Here is a 22,297-nt window from a genome sequence, read left to right on the forward strand (position 1 = left end):
ATTTTTTCTACCGGTCTCTTAAGAAAAATGGAAATGATTTAACAAAAGCTCATAGATCAGTATGAGAAGATTGATGAAAGAGGGTTAACCTGAAGCTAGCTTTATAGGTGTGCAAGATAGGTAGGTATGCTGGGATCCAAGACTCAGAGATCCTGACTAGAGAGGAAAGGAGGCCACTCAGCTTGATGGGATTTCTGACCTAATAGATCAGAGTGTACCAGGTTAGGGAAGGCTAGACTAGACTCTCTCTTCTGAAATTGTCTATTCTTACAGATTCCTTTGTTTCTTGGATGGAGGGGCTAAAGGAGATCATATGCATTGCTGATGGGTGCATTTCTGTCAAGTCTCCTGCAGTCTGCCCTTCCCAGAAACATTTGCTTCTATTTAGGGAGGACTTTCTTTTTTCCTTCTGTCTCCAAGGTTTTTAAGCAGGAGCAGCTGGAGTGCCAAGGAGGATTTACTATTTGTCTAGCAAAAATATGTCTTTGGATTAAGAAGCTGCTAGAGGTTGGAAAGAGACGGGGCAAAGAACCCCAATATACTTGAAGCAGTAAAAGATGCGTGTCAGAAAAGGGAGAGCACCATATAAAATGGAGGAAAATAGGTATGTCTAGCCTGCCTAAGAGAACGAATGGGGTGATGTGATACCAGATATCAGTCTTCCAATGTTTGAGGGGTTGTCACAGAGAAGAGGGTGTTGACTTATTTTCGAAAGCACCTGAGGGCAGGACAAGAAGTAACAGATGGAAGATCATTAAAGAGAAATTCAACCTTGATCTAAGGAGAAATTTCCTGACAGTGAGAACAATCAGTGGAAGGGCTTGTCTCCAGAAGTTGTGCATGTTCCATCACTGGAGATTTTTAAGAAGAGCTTGGACTGCCAATTGTCCAGAATGGTATAAGGTCTTTTGCTTGGGCATTGGACCAAAAGATGTCCAAGATCCCTTCCAACTCTGTTATTCTGTATTTTATGTTTACCTGAGTACAGAACTTTCATTCAGGTGGATTCTTCCAGGAGTATCTTTCAGACTTTACTAAGGCTAACATAGGACTGGAGAGGATAAAGTATCCCCTTAGAGCTGCGATGGATATTATGCATTCACTGGTAGGCCTCCAGTGGTCCCTTTTGTTTGATGCTGGAATAAATCCTCTGCAGCAGCCAGCTGAATCTCAAACATATGTGGAAGCTTTGTTGAGGCTGATGTGGGTAGTTAAAATGGATGTGGTTTGCTGCCAGCTGGCCCAGATCACAATGCTCCTAGCTTCTATTGGCAAGCAAATTTGCTGGTGGGGGGTATTTAGCTAAGAAACGGCTCAAATCAGGAGCCGGGAGAAGAACAGGCTGGTCTGAAAACCCAAAAATGTAAACACTGAAGAAGAGATTGGAGCTTTGTGATTGTAATTGAGAAGAGTCTGATTTGGGGGTAACTCAAGTCCCAAAACTGATGTTAGAAAATATATGAGCCAGTGTGGTATCATGGTATCATACTAGATTATCAGATCCCCACTTAGCAAATCATTCACACTTTTTTCATCCAAACTGTTCTGGCAGTTGAAAGGAATAAGGGGAGAATAATAATAAGCTGCAATTCCTTGATGTGTTGGATGGGTTAGCCAACTGAATTAGGGAGCAGTGAAAACACAAGGCAGGAATGTAGGCCTGACTCCATCCTGTGTACTTTGCAAACAAGTCCACTAATGTGACTCTTCCACATACCTATGATAGACCTTTATGGCTTAAAAAGGAGAGTGAGAATTCTCTTCTCAAAGGCTCCATCCTGAACCCTTGCAGACAATCCTCATTCATGCGAGTTCTTCAAGCATATAATGGTTTACAGGGTGGGAGGAGAAATTGTAGCCCCAAAGCAATTTCTTTTCTGCTCTCGCCAATTACATCGCTGAAATTAAGCAAATGTTATCATCCCCCCCCCAAAAAAAATCAGTTGTGCCATTTTCTGCACAATACAAAGAAATGTTTTTAAAATATCCCAGCAGGACCCCCTACTGCAAGTCATAGTGCAAACCCTCTGGCCTTCTCAACCATCCTTAGTCAGATCTCGGGGGGGGGGGGTCTCTCTGCTTCCATCCAGATGTTTTGTCTTGTGAAAACAATGCTTAGTTCTGCATTTCCAGAAGATCTTAATGAGCCAAGGAGCTTAATATGGGAGGAGACCGTCCTTTCAGTAGCCCCACCCTTAAGCCATTGGAACCTGACAAGCGTTCTGAATTGGACCCAAAGTAAATCATGAACGCTGAGCTAGGGGGAGTTGCATGTTCATAATGACTCATTCCAGTTCAGAGTCAGGTTGCAGCATTATAGGACCTTGGAAATTCCTGGATGTATTTCAAAGGCAGCTCCATGCGGAGCTACTTCTAATAATTCAGTCATGATAGAACTATGGCATGTGTCATCACAGCCACCTCTTTTTGGGGGGGCTAGAAATGGGTGGAGTTGGCACAGATTAAGCCATGGAACCTAGAGCCACGCAGCAGTCACCAAAGCATTTTAGTTTCTCTGTCAAGGAGTCAGAACTTTTAAAAAGGTTGAGTCATTAGTGAAACTACTCATTTTGCTATTAGCTATTTGCTTAATCAGGAGTGATTTTATCTGGCCTACTTTCAATTTAATATTGTCGACACTAGAATCCAAACCTCTACAGCAGTGGTGGCGAACCTATGGCACGGGTGCCAGAGGCGGCACTCAGAGCCCTCTCTGTGGGCACGCGCGCCGTCTCCCCAGTCCTAGGCCTTCAGCTGGGTTTTATAAAACCTTTTCGCTTTAGGCCTCCGCCACTGTGTACAAAAAAAAAAGGTTCAATCAATCAGTCAATTTCAACTTCTTGCGGGAAAAAAAAGATCTTGCAAAGTTGGAATTGATTGATTGAACTTTTTAGTCCCACCCAATCTGCTGTTACCACTGCAGCCACGCCCACCCAATTGGCCACACCCACCAATGGGCCACACCCCCCTGGCACCCAACGATGCATAAGTGGGTTTTGGGTCGCAGTTTGGGCACTCAGTCTCTAAAAGGTTCGCCATGACTGCTCTACAGCTTCTCTAAGACGGAATGGAAAAAGATGAGTAAAATTGGTATTGAACATAGAAAGATGACTCAGTCAGACTCTCCCAAGATTTCAAGTGAAGGTATTTTCCATCATCATCTCTCTCTGGTACTTCTACCTGAAGACACTGGGGGTCCCACCTGAGATTGTTCAGCATGCAGAACTTTGCTACTGAGCTTCAGTCTTGTTGACAGGGTTGATGGCCTGGGCTACTTGGCGCAAAGGATATTGTATCTCTTGTGGCACCCATGCTAGCCAAGGAAAATAAGTTGGACTCATGGGACTTGATCAGTTTAGTATACCAGCTCCGGTTAGTAGTGGTGCATTTTAGGGAAATTGCTTTTGATAAGACAGGCAATAGACCAACCAAAGCTACAGGTATCAATTTGATAACAAATTTCTAAGAAAGTGAAAGTAAATTATAGTTCTTGCTAAGATGGGAGATTGAAATAGGGGTTAAAACAAAGTTGCTACAACTTCCAAAGTTGGAAGACAACTTCCAAATTTTGGGGCCTACAGCAAACAATGATGGGAGATCCTTTGCAGGGTTCATACCTGCAAAACTTCAACCAACTTTCCTCAATACTGCTGATACTTCCCATCTTAAATACCATCTTCCTGGAAGCTGTTGTCACCACCATCCTTAATATTGCCTAAGCTGCCTTCTCCAATTAGCATATTCGGTGGCCACCCAGATTCAGTGGATCAGACTTTTCACTCTCCCTTTTTCTGCTTTGCTGCTGCTGCTATAGCTTTTTCTAATTTGACTATCCTGATGTTCTCATCAGCCCTGGAAAAATTCTTTCCAAAATACGAGTGCCCTCTTCTGGTCAGGAGTGAAGGAAAGTCCTAGCAGGTTGACTTTTGTACTAAATGTTACCCCATCAGATATGGTAGGTCCACCCAAGGCTTCAGGGCAAAGATTAACTTTGGAGCTGAAGGATGAGTATCTATCCAAGAATGTGTTTCCCCCCCACACACACACACACACGCACCCTTTCAGGAAATGAGTTCAGCGTGGGTTACACGTTTAATTTTAGCACTATTCAAGAGCCAATCTGACTACTCCCTAGCACAAGTGGCTGTCTTTGTTCTGATAATACTATCTAATGTAGCTTGTTTCAAAGACCTTCTCAATGAATGGCAGATGTTCTTCTGGTGAGGTAATGCGTGCGTTCTAAAGCCCATGGATATCCCTGGGAAGTCTCGTTGTAGTTGACTTGGTGGGGCTGTGGTGGCGGTCTCTGAACAGTGTCTAGCAGTCACTGCTGTGCGATACCCTTCCATCAGTTGGCATTCTACAAGGAGGGAACTGAGACCTAAATAGAAGCACATTCCAAAGTCTACACAAAGTTTGTAGCAAAGATGTGCCTTTGAGGTAGAGGTCAGTCTTCCCTATCTGCTTGATTGCATTTGGCTGTGAAATAAATGTTCAGAATCCCGCAAGGTCCATGGTGGGAGTGTCGAGAATTCCCAAGATTTTTTTTCCCTTTGGCTAGTCTTAATAAACTATGGATAATAAACTGGTGTAAGCCAATATCTTTGGTACCTTTCTTTCTCAAACACATGCTTTTAATAGTTTTTAAACCGGCACTGATGAGGATCTCCTTCTGATTTGTGATAAAAGTTTTTTTTTTTTTTTAAAAAAAAAGATTTCTTTCTGTCTTTATGTTTCATGTCCCTCAAAAACGCAGTAACTATTGTACTCGTAACAGCAAGTTTGCATTCTGCCCTGCAGGGAAGACTTTGGCTTATCAAAGGATTGCAGGATAAGGGTGAAATGGTTCTACAGTGAACATTTAGACTTGATAGAACTTGACCATTTGTGTTGGTTGTGTGTGCATAACAGTTACAGGGGCGCAGAAAAGACAGGTGTATTGGATGTGCAGGTTGGCCTCCTGGGACTTGCAGGATTTTGCAGGGTTTTGTAAAAACACATTTCTAGCTTCTGTGGCTGGTTGAGAAGATTTATTTGAAAAATTGCTGGTAATGCCTGCTGAAATCTTAACAACCAGTTGGGCAGATTGCATTCCTGTGGTTTTGGGGTGTGTGTGTGTGAGACATTTGGCCCTCATCCCTTTTCATTGTCCCGTTTTCCTTCTGTGTGGTTGTTTATCTAACCCTGGCATCGTTTATTTAGGTTGCTAAATCTTTTCTTGATGCAGAATTTGGAATTGTTTGGTTAAACCTAGCCCTCAGTATCTTTTGTTTCTAATTAGGGTCTAGGACAGTGATGACTTGCGTTCAAAGGTGAACTGACACACCATGACATTTTGGATGACACTCCAGCATTTTTCGACACTCAGAGCCAAGTGCTGCTGTTCAGGTGGCCTAGATATGGGAGAGATAGGGAATTGTTTCTTTTTTGTCCGTGTGTGTGTGTGTGTCAGACACACAAGCAGAATCAATTAGGCATTTTCTAAAGGTTCACTATCATTGGTCTAGACTCTAGGTGGAGCATATGTGGGTTGCGAGATTATTGTATATTTTTGTAGGACTGACTGCTGAAATGCACAGGGATCCATCTTGTTTTTTAGCCTCGTGCCTACATCTCTAGAATTTGTCGCCATTATTTAGCCTCCCTCCTAAAAAGAAAACAGGTTGGTCCCTGGACGTTAATAATGAAAGTTTGCAAAGCTGAATACCTGTAATTGGGGAGTTTCTATGAGCAACTCTGAGTTCAGATCCTGCCTTAAGCATGAAAGCCAGCTGGGTGACTCTCTCAGCCTAATCCACCTCACAGGATTCTTGTTGTTGTGGGGGAAACAAAAGGGAGAAGGAGCGGTAGGTATGTTTGCTGTCTTGAGTTATTTGTAAAAATAATAAAGGTGGGATATGAATGAATGAATGAATGAATGATACGAGTTTAGTTCTATCTGTTACAAAAAGTGATATTTGCAAAATACCACGCTTTTGTGATTGATTGTGGCAGTCCTCTTTCTTGGCAATCTTAGTGGCCTTTTCTATGTGATGTCATTCTACTGTCTCTCTTCCATTACGTCAGATACAAGAACAGAGGAACTTCACCCATTCCAGGGAGTCTCCAGTGACAGTGCTGCCTCCATTAAACGGCTCTCCATCTCCTGGTGGATACTCGTACTCCAACCCTTGGGAGATCAGGAAGGACCAGGAAAGAGGTCCACCTTCCTATAACCGCAGTTACAGGTAATGGACTTTGCCTGGTTTCTAACGGATTAAGTAGGAGAATCTAGGTTTCCAACCGTGGCAACTTTAAGACTCGTGGACTTCGTGACTGGCTGGGGAAATTCTGGGAATTCTGGGAATTGAAGTCTTAAAGTTGTCAGATTTGAATACTTTTGCCCTAGGACAGGGGTGTCAAACTGCTGGCCCATGGACCAGATGCATCGTAGCAAAACCGCGCCCACCCCATTGCCTGCAATGGAAAAAAAGTCGCAATACGTGGCGACACGTCACATGACGTTGCGAGTTTGACACCCCTGCCCTAGGAGATACTTGTTCAAAACATAGCACACTGTAGTTTGTTTGGAAGCTCCTAACAAGTTTTTTTTTTCCTCTTCTGCCGAATAGAAATGATGCTGGCTTGGCACTGAATGGCCATAATAATTACTTAAGATAATGGAGGGATTGCCAAAAGGGGACATTTAAATTCTGTCTGTAGATCTTCCAACACGTTTTACTTTACTTTAAAGTAGTTGTAGTAGTTGGGATTTTTTATTAAAAAAAAAAAGACTTAAATTGCCTTTCCAAGTTCCATGGAGGAGTGGGAGAAATAAATAGATGAATTATTGTAACTATTTTTTTTTCCCAACCGTATCTTTTTATTGAGGAGCCAGGGGAGAGAATATGTTCAGGGCGATGGAGTGAAAGAAAGGTTAAAGGTCTTCCCCTTTCCAGCTTTCAAATTAGTTTTGAAGTAAGAGCAAGTTGTGAGAGGATGCAGTTGGGGATCAGCTACATCTGGATCTGGTTTTGCTCCTGGAGTCAAACCAGTGATTTATTTAGTTTGATTGTCTGGTCTGATTGTATTCAGCCTTCTAAAGTCTTAGGAAGAATCTCATCATTCTGAGGGTTAGTGCCAGGAATTCAGGCTCCCATCATTAACTCTGGACCTGCAAAGCAATCAGGAATGTACATGTACACACACACACACACACACAAGAGAGAGAGAGAGAGAGAAGGGGGGGAGCTTCAGTTGCACTATTATGATTGCCATCTTGACTTTTCTGACCAAATTCAGTGGATCAATGACTGGCAGTTTTGTACATGCAAGTAGTTCTCAGTTTATGACCACAGTTGGGATACAGTTTCCATGATTAAGCAGGGCGGTTGCTAAATGAATTGCACTTGATGTGACCTTTTTTCCTACCATTCTTAAGCAAAAGGTTCTAGTCTAGTCTAGTCTAGTCTAGTCTATTCCTAGTCTATTCCTAGTCTAGTCTATTCCTAGTCTAGTCTACTCTAGTCTAGTCTAGTAGCTCAGTCAAGGTAACTACTTTGAACCGAATTGTCGAGTTCACCACTTCCATCTTTGCACTGCCAAACCACACCCTTCCTTTGTGTGTGTATTCTGTTCCTTCCTTATTGATAAAAGGAAGGGCATGTGCGTCTTTCTCTTTTTTTATTATTGATACAAGTCTCTTCAAGAAGCAGTATAAAAAACGATTGACAGAGTTTGGGTGCGACTGCCTTGAACTAAATATAGGAACGTAGTCATTGTCAGGGTGCAGTTTGTACACCGAAGTAATCGTATTGTTATATGCCCAGTCCAAATGAGCCCACTGCAAGATGGAGGCCTTTTCGTTGAAGCTTATGGACCAGGATCTGCCATGCTGGTCCAGTGTGATTTGTTTTTCGATAGATGTTTTTCAGCTTCTATCTAAGTCTGTATCGTATGTTTTCAGATGACCAAAGATGCAGGTCCTGGGGTGTGTGTGTGTTGTTGTTGTTCATTCTTCAGCACAGATTTGTTTCAGTGGCCTTTCTAGAGAAAGGTTTTTCAAATCTTCACTACCCATTCAAAACAGAAAACTGGCAACTGACTCCTGACATTATTCAGGGATAGAACACCTGCTCACAAACAATGATAGTAAAGATAGTAAAACTATAAGTTAGTGCAGAGGTAGGCAACCTTGGCTCTTTTGTGACTTGTGGACTTCAACTCCCAGAATTCCTGAGCCAGCCATGCTGAGAAGAAATGGAGAGGTTTCCATGCTGAGCCATGCTGGCTTAGGAATTCTGGGAGTTGAAGTCCACGAGTCATGAAGGGGGCCATAATTTCCCCATACTGGCTCAGGAATTCTGGGAGTTGAAGTCCACGAGTCATAAAAGAGCCAAGGTTGCCTACCCCTGGACTAGTGCAGTGTTTCTCAACCTTGGCTCTTTTATGACTCGTGGACTTCAACTCCCAGAATTCCTGAGCCAGCCATGCTGAGGGGAAAGGGAGAGGTTTCCATGCTGAGCCATGCTGGCTCAGAAATTCTGGGAGTTGAAGTCCATAAGTCATAAAAGAGCCAAGGTTGCCTACCCCTGCACCAAGTAGTTGGAGCATCAGAACAGATGACGTGAAATGTTGCTAATTTCTCAAGAGAGGCTGGCAGTTGATCTCCCACAGGATCTTTTGCTGGAGATGGGCAAAGGAAGATAACATCTTTCCGTCCAGGAGTGTTTACTCATTTTGGCGCTAGGGAAAAGTTCCCTTCCAGCTAGGAAGCCCTCTTCCTTTGTTAGTGTGTCTGAGCCTTCCACATCAGCAAAATGCACTTTCTAAGCATCATTTATTGGGCCAGGAAGTGTGAGGGTTAATCACACTTCGTCAGAGCTGCTGACGAAGAAGGTCGAGACGGGGCAGGTCTAAGGATTGTGTGTCGAGGGAGTGTTCTGCCTGTGCTTTCAGAACGGGAGAGACAGCAAGACTATCCGACTCTGAGCAACTCTGAAGAGCGGAGGAAGAAAAAAAATTGTGGTGAGAGGGCTACCAGATTAGCTGTTGCTAGGAGGGTTAACTCTCAACCTTCCTAAACCTGGTTACACACTCTGGGGGCTGGTTCTGGCAGAAAGAAGCGGTACAGGTGCTGCCTTACACGGGTGCTTCTACAGAACGTCCCATTTCCTTTTGGCAAGGTATCTGGAAGAGCTTTGAAGGACACATCTGGATGGGATAAGCTTTTCTCCTTGGTTCAGCTAATGGGAGAGCCCCTCTGCTAGCATCCCATTTGCCTGTTTGGAGCTTCATTGACTTCTTCTGCTGGTTGTGGTTGATCTTGTCTCTCAGAGAGGAAAATGTCGTGAGCAGAAGTACTGGAGATACTTCTTTATCATCGAAAGGGCATTTGTCTGACTTTAAACCAGGATAGAGAAGTCACTTTCTGAAATCTTGTCCTGTCTGGAGCAAGGAGCATCCTACATGTGTTCCATTGTCAAAGAAGTATCTTCATGATAACATCTGTACCTCTGGAGACCTGGAACTTAAGAGCAGCCTACAAGGACTGCCCCCAGCCCCTACTTTGGTCTGCCCCAACCATCCCTTTTCTTTCAGGCACTGTAAAAGGGTGAAATACTAGTTTGTCCTGTCCTCCTTGAGGTATTTTTTTTCCTTCATCCTAAGCCTGACTGTACCTGTTTTGTGTCTCTAGCTTGGATACCGAGCCAACCATGTACCATTTGGAAGGAGATTCGGAGGTGTACAAGCTGATGCAGGAAAACCGTGAAACAAGAGCTGCACCACGGCAGTCCAGCACTTTTCGCTTGCTCCAGGTGGCTCTGGAATTGGATGAAAAAGGTGAAAGAGGCAGACGATGGAGAGGGCATGTATCTATGAATATAAGGACGGAAGACGACGGCGCCAACTGGCTTTGCGTTTTAATCCAAACATGTTCCGATCCAGCATTTTCTGTTGTAGTGATTTTTTTATCACGTGTGTTATGGAAATACATACTTGCAAAATATGATTAGATTATGGGAAATGTTTCTAGTAGGACAGATAGCATAAAATGGGCTTGTTTTCCCATGCTCTTTTCAAAATCACAAGTGGAGGGGTGGAAATAAGATAGAACAAACTAGCTGGAAAAATGAGAAACTTGGTAACATTAAATTTGATGGGTCGGCCTGTAGAATTCATTGCTTCCACATAATAATCTCATGGGATAAAAGTGTTGTTCCTTTTATTGCTGGTCTAGTTCAGACTATAGTAGTCAGCCGAAACGTTCAGCTGGCAGACTTTAATTGGTAATTCTAAGAGGGTAAGGGCATGGATGTTTCTGATGGATGCCACTTTGACTTCATAGGAAAGGAAATAAACAAGAAAATTATAAACCATTATATTTCCCTTCTAAACCTATGTATGCCTGCTAAATGCGCACTCCTGAAATGGCTATTAATACTGAAATTGAAAGAAGAAAAGTGAATTCAATTGAAATGGTTCTTTTGAGGCTGCAGGAGTGATTTTCGCTGAGAAGAAGAAAAAAAAAACCCACTTAATTTCTGGGTCAATATACATAGGATTGTACCTTCTTTAAAACCAGTAATGTTTTTTAATTACGGCTTGCTAATGTACCTCCTGTATGGCTTTGACAGAGGGAACGGCAACCCATTTCCCCAGCCAGATCTCTCCCACTTTGCACAAGCCGGTCAGCAGTGCTGTGTCAGGGAGCAGTCAGAAGCTGCACATCTGTGAGAAGTGTGACAGCCCCATCACGTGAGTATGGCTAATCCTTAAGGGACTGGAAAAGAGGGGAAGGCCTTCCGTTTCAACTATTTGAGAGGCTGCCATGTAAAAGAGGGGGTCAAGCTCTTCTCCAAAGCACCTGAAGGCTGGAGAAAAAGCAACGGATGGAAACTTCATCAAGGAGAGAAGCAATCTAGAACTAAGGAGAAATTTCCTGACAGTCAGAACAATTAATTAGTGGACTGACTTGCCTCCAGACGATATGGGTGATCCATCACTGGAGGTTTTTAAGAAGAGATTGGGCAGCCACCTGTCTGGAATGGTATAAGGTCTGCTGCTTGAGCAGGGGGTTGGACTAGATGACCTCCAAGGCTCTTTCCAACTCTGTTATTCTGGTAAGCAAAGAGAAGGGCACTGGCTCACACTTAACAACAATTTCATCCTCCTGCCATCGCACAATCATCATTTGCCACCTTCCCAGTCAGCTTCCGAGAAGCAAAAGGGGAAGCTGGCGGGAGGGTGCAAGGCCCAGTCGTGGGATGTCTCGCTGAATGACGTCAAAAAGGGTCATAAAATCAGCTGCAACCACAGGACACCTCACTTCATGATCGTATCGCTTAGTGAATTTGACCAGTCTCTATTGTGGTCATAAATTGAGGACTCCCTGTATATATGAGAGATATTTCAGGTTGCAGGAAGTTTTGATTTGAGACTGAGGAGGAGGCCCTGCCACTTACTTACACCCTTCAACGGGGGTGGGGGTGGGGGGGGGGGCAAAAGGGTTTGTTATGTATAGCTGTCTGGTGGGTAGAGATTCCAGCGGCTGTTTACCCAGAGTGAAGGGCCAGCTTGCCCTGACAATGTATAATGAATTCCTAGCAGGAAACGTTCATTAAACACACACACACACACACACAGAAAGGAAGTGGGTAAAGGGAAGGGTCCATTTTGCACCAGCAAGCAAGAGTAGCAATGGTTGAGGCCCTAAAGTGGTGATGTAAGCATGCATTTTTCTTGGGGGCTTTTTTTTTGTATTAATCATTTATTAAACAAATTATTTTTCAAAAGGCAACTGGACCTTCTTGTTTGTTTGTTTTTTTCCTTGAAAACATTTCATTTTTCATCCAAGAAGCTTCTTCGGTTCTTTGAAATGTTTTCAAAGAAAAACAAACAAACAAGAAAACGCAGGGGTTTTTTGGAAAAAAAAAAACAGCCCAGCTTTGGGACCACTATGACCTGCACTATTAGGAACCTCCGTAGCTAGTTTATTAAACATGTATGCCGCCTAACGGAAAGACACTGGGCAGCTCACAAGGAAGAAATTGGGATAAACTGAATAAAAAATAAAGATAAAAGAGGGCAAAGACGATGGGCCTGAAGAGCAGCCAAACCTTGCGGTTGTTTTTTTTGTTTGTTTGTTTGTTTGAATAAGAGCTGGGGATGGTGTTGCATGATTAAAGGGCTGATTCCATGGCGGTGATTTTGCAAGCCACAACTGGAAAGGGCGGTGCAACTTGCCAGGCTGGAAAAGGGAAAGAGAAGATGGATGAAAATGAAGCACCTTTGTTAGAGAAAAAAGAACGTATGGCTGACTTTTTACATAAATACAATGTAAAAAGTGACAATGTATTGAACATTGTAAAATGTTCAATAAGAACTTATTTTTAAAAAAGGAAATCCAGTTTTAGAGGCCTGAGGTAGAAATACCGTACCATTAAAATATGGTGGCCACTGAGTGGTGCTCCGTGGTGCTGTCTGTTGACTTCAGAAACCCAGACCTGTTTTTAGATCGATGTTTCCCAACTTCCAGATGTGAAAATGGCTACTGCTGAGAGTGAGTTCCAACCAGCTGGAATGTACTTGTCTGGATACTTGGAGCTGGGGTATACATGAGTGATACATCCCTTAAATACCAGCTTTACTGTTGAATGCTTGCTTGTTTCCAAAAAGAGGTGGAGCAGCTGAATCCAGCCATCACTCCACACTCTCTTTGAAGAGGCCATCAACGCTCTTGGAGGCAACAATAACAATCTGTGCAAAAAAGAAGTTTGCATAGTGAGTGGAATGCCCAGAAAGAAAATGGCTACCCTGGATTATCTGGATTACATCTGCAGGAATGTCTTTATTTTGTTTCATTGCAGTCTCACTTCAAAGACTGAGATGGCAAAAGGCATCATGGCTCTCAGAGGGCTTTAGAACAGGCCGCAACTCTTGTTGACAGTTGAGAATGCTTGGTTAAGCCAGCATTTCAGAGGGTGGGTGACACGTGGGTGATGATGGTTGGCTTGCTGTAAATCAGGGGTGTCCAACCTTGGCCAATTTAAGACTTGTGGACTTTGACTTGTGGATTGCTGGCTGGAGATTTCCGGATGTTGAAGTCTACAACCCTTGCCAAGGTTGAACCACCCCTGCTATGGATGCTAGTCCTTTTCACGGACTCTCTTCTGCTCCGTCTTCCCCAGATACCAGGCGGTGAGAATCCAAGAGAACCGCTACCGCCACCCGTCCTGCTACGTTTGCACCGACTGTGGGCTCAACCTGAAGATGCGTGGCCATTTCTGGGTTGGCGAAGAGATGTACTGCGAGAAACACGCCCGCCAGCGCTACCAGAGCCCAGCAGAGGATGGCACCATCCTGGCTGTCTATTCCCAGTCTTAAGATGAGAAGGGCGTTCAGGAGGCTGAACAGGAATGCTGTCAGACGGAGGTTTCTGCCAGGGATCTAAGCAAAGCTGCTTCTCACCAAACACAATCCAGCTCTTAAAAGACATCTGCAGGGAAGGAGGCCTCTGGTGTAAGATGGCAAGGGTCACCACCACCATCTCAACTCAGAATGCCATGCAGGGACCTTTGGGGAAGGTGTTGAGGGAGGGAGATGGGGTTCCTCAAGGCAAATGGCTTTTTTTTTTTAAACTAGTTTAGGCATGTTTCGGGCATCCCACTTCAAGGAACAAATGTTTGCCGGCATGGACATTTGTCTTTTGGCCTCTCCAGAAATGATGGCTTGGCTGAGCTTCCCACCGTGCCAAGTAGGCCTTGGTTCCTGGATTTTGGAGTGCGATTGTTGTGCCCGTATTAATCCCGATCTGCAGCCAGCAGCTCCCAGAAGCAAGGGGAGTCTCTTAATTCTTTGGTTCTGTGGCTGAAGCACTTCTGCCTTGCCCCCGTTGCCGGTCTCTCCCTGCCCCACCATGCAAATCTAAGACTGAAGGGAAGTTAGAATGTCCGGGTCCTGGACGGCATGGATTCAGCTTTGAAGGCTGACTTTCCCTGTGACGCTTCTGTTAAGATATTAAGCCAGATCTCTGTGTGAATGAAATATAATATATATGTGTATATGGATAAGGATGGATAAAACAATCTCCCCACGCCTGCCTTTGCTCTTCGCCTTTTGGCAACCATGTGGCTCTCTTCCTCTGAAGTTAGGAAGGCGTTTTTGTAATTCCTAGCACAAGCAAATGGCCCATCAGGTTTTTTTTTTAAAAAAAAAAACAAACCCTTTTTTCTATTTAATAATCGTCTGAAGTGAGTTTGGCGGCAAGCTACTGTAATAACTGCTTCATGTGGATATAATACGCTGTTTATTCAGAGAGAGGCATGTAGTTGTTCCCCTCTCACTTGAGGCAAAGATGAGCAGTCTTGGCAGAAAAGGGAATTGCACAGAGGTAGTCTTTGACTTACAGCCAAAATTGGGCCAGGAATTAACAATAGGAAGTTCTGCCAGTTGTTAAGTAGGTCTCCAAATGACCATACACAATTTTAGAACCTTTTTTTTTTTTTTTTTGCAACAGCTGTTAAAACCCCGTCGTGGTTACACAAACCTGTTGGACATTTTGGGGCAAAACCCATCATAAATTGCGGTCATGTGACCGCAGAACTCTGGAAAGGGCCTGAAATGCGGGGCAATTGGCAAGCACCCCAAAAGCTATCTCACCACTGTCAGAACTTTGAGATTGGTTTGTAAGCACCTTTTTAGGGGGAGGGGGTCAAACTCTTGCTAAGTGACCGATGGTAAATCAAGGAGTGCCTGTATTTATATTTATACAGGTCCCAGGGTGTGGGAGGTTATGAGGAGGCTGGCTTTTTTTATTTTTTTTTTATTTTCTGGGGATGGTATTGGAGATGCGGCTTCAGTAAAACGCTTAGCCAGTTGGAGGCTCAGCACAGTAAGTGCTGCTGTTTTCTGTTACCTGCCGGAATAGTGAGAGAACCTCACCTGTGTCAGGCTGGGCTGCAGGGCTCACTTTCTGGCGTTGATGTCCTGATTTTTCATCACAGGTTCAGTGGGACTTTGAGGTTGTATTTCCTTCGATTTAATACATAACAATAGCTGGCCTGCTTCCTCTCCAAATGCCAAATGGGCCAAATGCCATTTCCAGAGGCATTGAGGTCTTCAAAACAGTTTTTGGAAAACAGCTGCTCTTGTGCTGGTTAAAACATACCACGATTTTCTGTTGTGCCAATTGCACTATGTGCTATGAGCCGTGCTTGGCTTGGGGGGCACTTCTTTCAGTGCCATTGTAACTTCGGACAGTCACTAAGCGAACTGTTGTAAATCAAGGACTACCTGTACTTTATTACTTTTTTTCTTTTTTTTCTGGTCATCAAGTTTTTGACACCTTGCTGGTGGTACTCGGATGTTGCCATATCTTAAAAGTGGGACAATGAGTGAAAAGGTTGAAAAGCCCTGCCTTAAGCAAAGTTGGTTACAGAACATTCATTCCCAATGTAGCATATACAAGTAGCCAGTAGAGGGCGCTCGTCACAAACAATCGTGCACTTGGTGTTTGTGTTGTTTTTTTTTGCAGGTCCCATGGCTGTAATATTTCAGCAGATTCGTTTGCTTTTGGATCCTGGTTGACCAATGCAGAACACAGGACTTGCTCTTAAATACTCGTTCAGCATATTAGGAATGTGTTTTGGAATGAGCTATTAGGATGTTCGAAAGACTGAGGGCAATAGAAAAAGGGGACGACAGAGAATGAGGTGGCTGGATGGAGTCACTGAAGTAGTAGGCGTGAGCTTAAATGGACTCCAGGAGATGGCAGAGGACAGGAAGGCCTGGAGGAACATTGTCCATGGGGTCGCGATGGCTCGGACACAACTTCACAACTAACAACAACAAAATTGTCTGCGGGAGTCAGTTTGCATAATCTGATGACCAAGGGGTCTTCTGTTCTATTAATCTCATTTGCCTGCTGCATGCCCTCACAGAGCATGTTGGTTATCCTGAAATTTAGAATGCACCTAGAAGATACTAGGGCTTAATTCACCTGGTCTAGATACAGATCTACTTAAGGCCTTGACAGTGATAAACTTGGTTTTGTAGCAGTCTTGGGAATGATTTCCTGATAGCAATAGCACTTAGACTTAAATACCGCTTCACAGTGCTTTACAGCCCTCTCTAAGCAGTTTATAGAGTCAGCATAATGATGCCCTCCAACAATCTGGGTCCTCATTTTACTGACCTTGGAAAGATGGAAGGTCGAGTCAACTTCAAGCCGGTCAGAATCAAAGTGTGGCAGTGTGAGCAGAGTTAGCCTGCAATCCTGGATTCTAACACACACACACACACACACACACACACACACACACACACACACACACTGACACTCTGGAAGGAGAATTCCCACTGTGGCTGACAGTTTCAGGACAAAGAACTCTGTGGCTGTGAGCAGTGAAAATTATCTTTGTATTATCCCATCAGCTATTATGCCGAGGATTTCCAAAGTACTTGGAAAAAGCTTTCTCTGTGCTTTATGAGGTTGCAAGTCACCTTAAAGCAGGACTTCCTAAATTTGGGCAAATTATCGGAAATTGGGTCATTTGTTCTTGGGGTAATGACACATGAACTCATTATCCAGCCGTGACAGGGAGATTTAAATGAGGACTTTTTGATAAGCAATTTTGGTTAATGGAAAAAAAAATTGGGAAGCACTGCCTTAAAATCTACTTCTCATCCCTTTCTGAGTCCATATCTGCTGATAACACAGATCCCCATGGATTCTCTAGTCGGCTTATTCCATTTTTCTGAAAGGGCTACAGGTAGCCCATGACTTATGACTGCAACTGAGCCCAAATTTTCTGTTGTTAAGTGAGACATTCGTTAAATGAGCTTTGCCCCATTTTTTCTTCCACAGATGTTAAGTGAATCAACAACAGTTGATAAGTGAATCTGGCTTCCCCATTGACTTTGCTTGTCAAAAGGTTGCAAAAGGGGATCACGTGACCCCCCCAGAACACAGCGAAGGTCGTGAGTATGAGTCAGATGCCCAGCATCTGAATTTTGATCACATGATCATGGGGATGCTGCAAAGGTCATAAGTAGGAAAAAGCAGTCATAAATAGCTTTTTTCAGTGCCGCTGTGACTTTGGTCACTAAATGAAGCAGTTGTAAGTTGAGGACTGACTATATAGATCACGTGACAGCTGAGTGGGCCTCTTGGACGAATCCACGGCTCCATTAGAGTTGAATCGCGGGTCTCTTGCATTGTTCCAAGTTCTTTGTTCCCTGGATTATCTTGGCAAAATGATAAGGTGACCTTGAGGAGACACTGTCTCTATTTGAAGTCCAGGTCCTGGCCGTTTTTAAATCCTACCAAGAAACAAGATGCACGTCAGTCTGAAATATGCAAATAGTCCTTGACTTATGGCCGCGGTTGGGGTCCAGAATTTCAACCGCTAAGCAAGGCGTTTGTCAAGTGACGTCTGGTTTTTATGACTTTGTTTGCCATCACTGCAGTAGTTTCAGTAAGTCCTGTGGACATTGAGCAAAGCTGGCTTTCCCCCCTTTTTTTAATCTATTAAACTTTTTATTTATTTTCTAAAGTTACAATTATATCTTTGAAAAACAATGTGGCGGCTGAGTTACAATGATTCAATTACATACAGATATTATTAATACAAGTCTCCAACTATTCAGCAAATATTTACTCTCTCTTTTCCTTAATATGGACTGTCTCTTATATTAGTGTATTTCTTATTCTATCAATCAAATACAAAATGACTTTCTTGCATTTATCAATAACTTTTAGTTTATGTATGTCTTAATTGTTTTAACATTCCATCTTTTAGACCAGGATTAGGCAACCTTGGCCCCTTCATGACTCGTGGACTTCAACTCCCAGAATTCCTGAGCCAGCATGAAGGAAACTTTGGCCCCTTCATGACTCGTGGACTTCAACTCCCAGAATTCCTGAGCCAGCATAGCTCAGCATGGAAACCTCTCCCTTTCCCCTCAGCATGGCTGACTCAGGAATTCTGGGAGTTGAAGTCCACGAGTCCTAAAAGAGCCAAGGTGGCCTACCCCTCTTTTAGACCATCAATAACCTAGTAAATTTTCCCAGTTTTAATTTTCCATTAATATTTAAGTTTAATATTCATGGCTTTCCCCATTGACGCGGCTTATTGGAAGCCGTTAGGGAAAAGTTGCCCCTGGAAGCTGCAACCGTCGTCAATGTGTGTGGCTTGCCAGGTGCCTGAATTTTGATCCTGTGACGGGATGCCGCTACAGTCTGAGGACTAGTCACAGGTCACATTTTTTTTCAGTTGCTAAACACATGGTTATACAGTAAGTTGAGGACTACCTGCATTCCGTCGAAGGCCCTTCTTCCAAATAAAAACCCACAGCAACGCTGATGGTGAGTTTTCAGGAAATTCCTTTTTCTATTTGCCTTTCAAATTTGTTGCAGTGGAAAGAGCCAGGATGGATAAGGCTGCAGGAGGGGAGGGAGCCAGCCACTGAGTAAGCCCCCCCAAACCCCAAAAAAGACCTGCCTCAGGCCAGGTGAGTCCAGGTACAGCAGACCAGGAATGCTACTGAAAGAGGGCGTATTCTTGTACATACAGGCAGTCCTTGACTTATCACCACAACTGGGCCCAACTTTCTGTTGCTAAGCGAGACATTTGTTAAGTGAGCTTTGCTGCATGTTACGACCTTTTTTTGCCACCATTGTTAAGCGAATCATAGCAGGGGTTAAATTAGTAACCCAGTTGTTAAATGGATCTGGGTTCCCCATTGATTTTGATTGTCAGAAGGTCGCAAACACTGAACACGCGGACACCACAGCTGTCGTAAATATGGACCAGCTGCCAAGCATCCGAATTTTCATCAGATGACCCTGGGGATGCTGCAAGAGTCATAAGTGCGAAAAACGGTCCTGTCACTTTTTTTTTCCAGCGCCGTTGTAACTTTGGAACGGTCACTAAGCGAACTGTTGTAAGTCGAGGGCGGCCTGTGCTCTCCTTTCCGAAGGAAAGATAAGCCGTTGCGTTTTCCTGAAGTCTGATGCAAACTTGTCCTGTTTTTCGAGATCTCGTTCTTGTTCTTCCCCTCCCTTTCATTCCTGGGTGGAGGAATTCCTGTAAGAAGTGGAAGCTTTTTTAAGACTGGCCTTTCCTTGGGGGTGGCCTAACAATCTTGACAAGCCCCTGGCTGCTTTCCCAGCCCACTCATCCCTGCTTTGAGGTCTTTGGCATGTCTGGAATGTTTTGGGAGGATCAGCAATGGAGTGGGTGGGAGTCCTTGCTGCCTGCAAAAGACAAAAAGGGAGCATCCATCCTTTTCTGAGCCACACGGACAAAGGCTGAAGCCTAGAATGGCCTTCTGGGTACCGCCCAACTTCCTGCTCTGAGCAGCATTCCTGCCATGAAGTCACCACAGAAACGGGCAGCCCAGTGTGTTTTGGAATGCAGCCGGCTCGTTCACCGCATTCAAAGTGTGCAAGCAAAAGGGAGGGACCTGATTTCAGCAGTGTGAATGGTATCGGCTGCCTCGGCTTGCACAACTAGAGTTTAATCATAGCCTTTGGAAAGACCACTGTATCTGTACCAAGGCTGATCTCATGACTTGCTCCCAAACAATCCTAGGAGGTGGAGTTGGTGAGTGCAGTCTGTAAGTCTTTGTGCGCGTCGCCTCACTCCTTAAAAATTACAGTTCTGATACAAACAAGACTAAATCTGGGTGTAAAAATCTGTGATGAGCAAAGTGAACCAAGAGGAACCAACCTATCAAGAGAAGGTAACCCTAACAGAGTTGGAAGGAACCTTGGAGATCATCTAATCCAACCCCCTGCTCTTGCAGGAGACCTATACTATTTCTGACAGAAGGCTGTCCAGAGTTTTCTCAAAAGCCTCCAGTGTTGGGGCATCCACAATTTCCAAAGGCAATTTGTTCCACTGGTTCACTGAGATCCGTTTCCAAGGTATATGTAAAATATTTTCCATCTTGGCGAAAGATGGAAATTCAGAATTGGAGGGATAAGCAGTAGTGTGCTGGGTTCTGGCTTTTGGGCTGCCTGTGAATTGGAATTTGGGGTTTGCTAACCCACCTAAAATACAGTGGAAGAAGCTGTTAACATATAGGTATTGAGTTAGATCAGCGTTTTTAAGCTTGGCCACTTTTAAGAAGTATGAATCTCTTAAGTAGTACTCCGGTGAAGCAGAGACATCTAATGCATTTTGGAGCCATTCTAATGGCCTAATAAAAATACAGTACTGCTTAATCCCCATTCCCTGGACCAAAATAGCCAGTTCCCTCTTTCCCCCCCACCCCATGGAATCAAAGGTAGTGAGGGAATTGGGGCTCTCATCAAAGCTACCAGAAGGAACCCCAGGTGATTATAAAGGTGGCACTTGCAATAATTCAAGGAGCTGTTAAGAATAGGAGGCTGCTTCACTGACCTTTATGATGGATCCGATTGTATGGCAGAATTCCCAGGCTCCTCCTGGACTGTCCCTGGGGAGCTGTTAATGAGGAATTGGTGTGCTTTGTGATGAATAGGAGGTAGGGACAATTGCACTCTTCCAACAACAGAAGAGAATGCTTTATCTACCGTGTGCTGTTTTCAAAGTACCTATATTCTATTTACACAAGAGGCAGCGGTGTGGATTGCCCATTTGCCTTAAAGCCTGGAGACTCTTCCTCCTTTACAAACTGCTTTAAAACTGCTTTATTGGGTTTGCATTAAGCCATTTCAATAGAATGAAGTCCATCTTTCCCATCTGCAGAGAGACAAACTCACCTGATACCTTCTAAGTGACATGTTTGACAACAGTAAATGTATACAGCCATGGTATGAGAGCTAGTTTGGTCTAGTGCAGGGGTCCCCAAACCTTGGTCTGTGGGCTGCAGCATGCTGGCAACCAGGCCGCACAAACAAGTACAGCCCCATTCATGGGATGCAGGTAGCACCCAAAACCATGTACCTTCTGGTCCGCAGAAAAAAACTCCACAGAACCGGTCCCTGGTGCCCAAAAGGTTGGGGACCTCTGGCCTAGTGGTTAATGTACCAGGCTAGAAATCAAGGAGATTGTGAGTGTCTATGGAGATTCTCAGTCATCCAGGTCATGGCTGTCCCAAAGGTGCATTTCAAAAAGCAACTGAACTTTTTAATTTTTTCCCCCTTAAAAACATTTAGCGTCTCATCCAAAGCTCCTTCGGTTCAGAACTAGAACTGAAGAAGCTTCTTGCAGGAGAAGCAAAATGTTTTCAAGGAAAAAAACTAAGTCCAGTTGCCTTTTGAAAAGTTCCTTTGAGGCAGGAGATTGTGAGTTCTAATCTTGCTTTAGGCAAGCTGGATGGTCAATTCCTGTCAAGGACACTCAGTTAATCCAAAAAAAGGTGGATCTTGCACTTATAGGAAAACAGTAGGAAGATGTAGCCATGGTGTCAAATACTGAGGAGGAATCTGATAGCACTTCTTCCACTTAATATGAGCTTCCCTGAGCTGCTGCAGCACAGATACAGATGATGATATGGCTAAGATTGATGTAGGATCTTCCTACAATAGCCTTGGTATAGGTGTAGGAGTACACAGTATAATAAGGGGATGGGAGAGAAATCCTAGAAGAGAGGATTTGTTAATTGCCCAAAAGAAAATGAAGAGTGCGTGTGACACGTGCCTTCTTTCGGGGACACTAGGAAACAATGAAAGCTTCAGAAGTAATCCCAACTGGTTTAGTTCAACATCTGGAAATCATTCTGATGTAAAGCTACTCAAGGAGCTGAGGTGTTCAGTGCTGATTTAAGCAATTGTGAGGAAGTGTTAACGCAATCTTTAGAAATGCAAATGCAATCATCCCAGATCACCAGAAAGGGGAAGAGGGCATAGGTGATTGCATTGGGTATCTGGAACTCCTTTTAAAAAATAATAATAGGGTTTTTTGTTTTAAAGCAGGAGTGCCTAACTGTGTGGTAAAGGCAGAAAATCCCTACTAGTGTGCAGAGGGCTTTCATAACTGAAGCCCAGGTGACTCCTTTGCCTAGAATAGATTGTCTAAATCTCTCTTGTTCCTGGAGTTCCTTGTTGCTTTCTGAGTTTTGTTGTTTGCTTGCTGATGTTTTATTATCCAAACTAGGTAACATCATCAGAGCCAGTAAGGAGTGGGGTTTGCTGTAGCATTGACAGTGTTGCCTAGTTTGTGCATTAAAACGTTTGCAAGAAAACAACCAAGCTCAGAGAGCACCAAAGACCCCTCATTTCAACCCTGAGCTACAAATAGTCTCTTTTATTGCCTTTGAATGGAGCAGGAAAGAGACCCTTAAATAAAAATAAATTAAAAGTCAGTGGGTCCGTTCTTTCCTGGTGGTC

General features: G+C 43.8%; 1 protein-coding gene across 2 annotated transcripts in view; it reads left to right on the plus strand.

The window, feature by feature from the left end:
* The window catches only part of PDLIM2 (PDZ and LIM domain 2), a 46,363-nt gene extending 32,271 nt beyond the window's left edge, over positions 1 to 14,092 (plus strand). For both annotated transcript variants that reach the window (XM_039354285.1, XM_039354286.1), the window contains exons 7-10: positions 6,067 to 6,227; positions 9,677 to 9,822; positions 10,617 to 10,737; positions 13,170 to 14,092. In XM_039354285.1, coding sequence (XP_039210219.1) covers positions 6,067 to 6,227; positions 9,677 to 9,822; positions 10,617 to 10,737; positions 13,170 to 13,365 — 624 coding nt within the window. In that variant the 3' untranslated portion in view covers positions 13,366 to 14,092. The remainder of the gene's footprint in view (positions 1 to 6,066; positions 6,228 to 9,676; positions 9,823 to 10,616; positions 10,738 to 13,169) is intronic.
* Positions 14,093 to 22,297: the final 8,205 nt, after the last annotated feature.

Source organism: Crotalus tigris, unplaced genomic scaffold (genome assembly GCF_016545835.1).
Source record: "Crotalus tigris isolate CLP2741 ecotype Arizona unplaced genomic scaffold, ASM1654583v1 scf7180000018549.3470463, whole genome shotgun sequence".
Classification (NCBI taxonomy): Eukaryota; Metazoa; Chordata; class Lepidosauria; order Squamata; family Viperidae; genus Crotalus; species Crotalus tigris.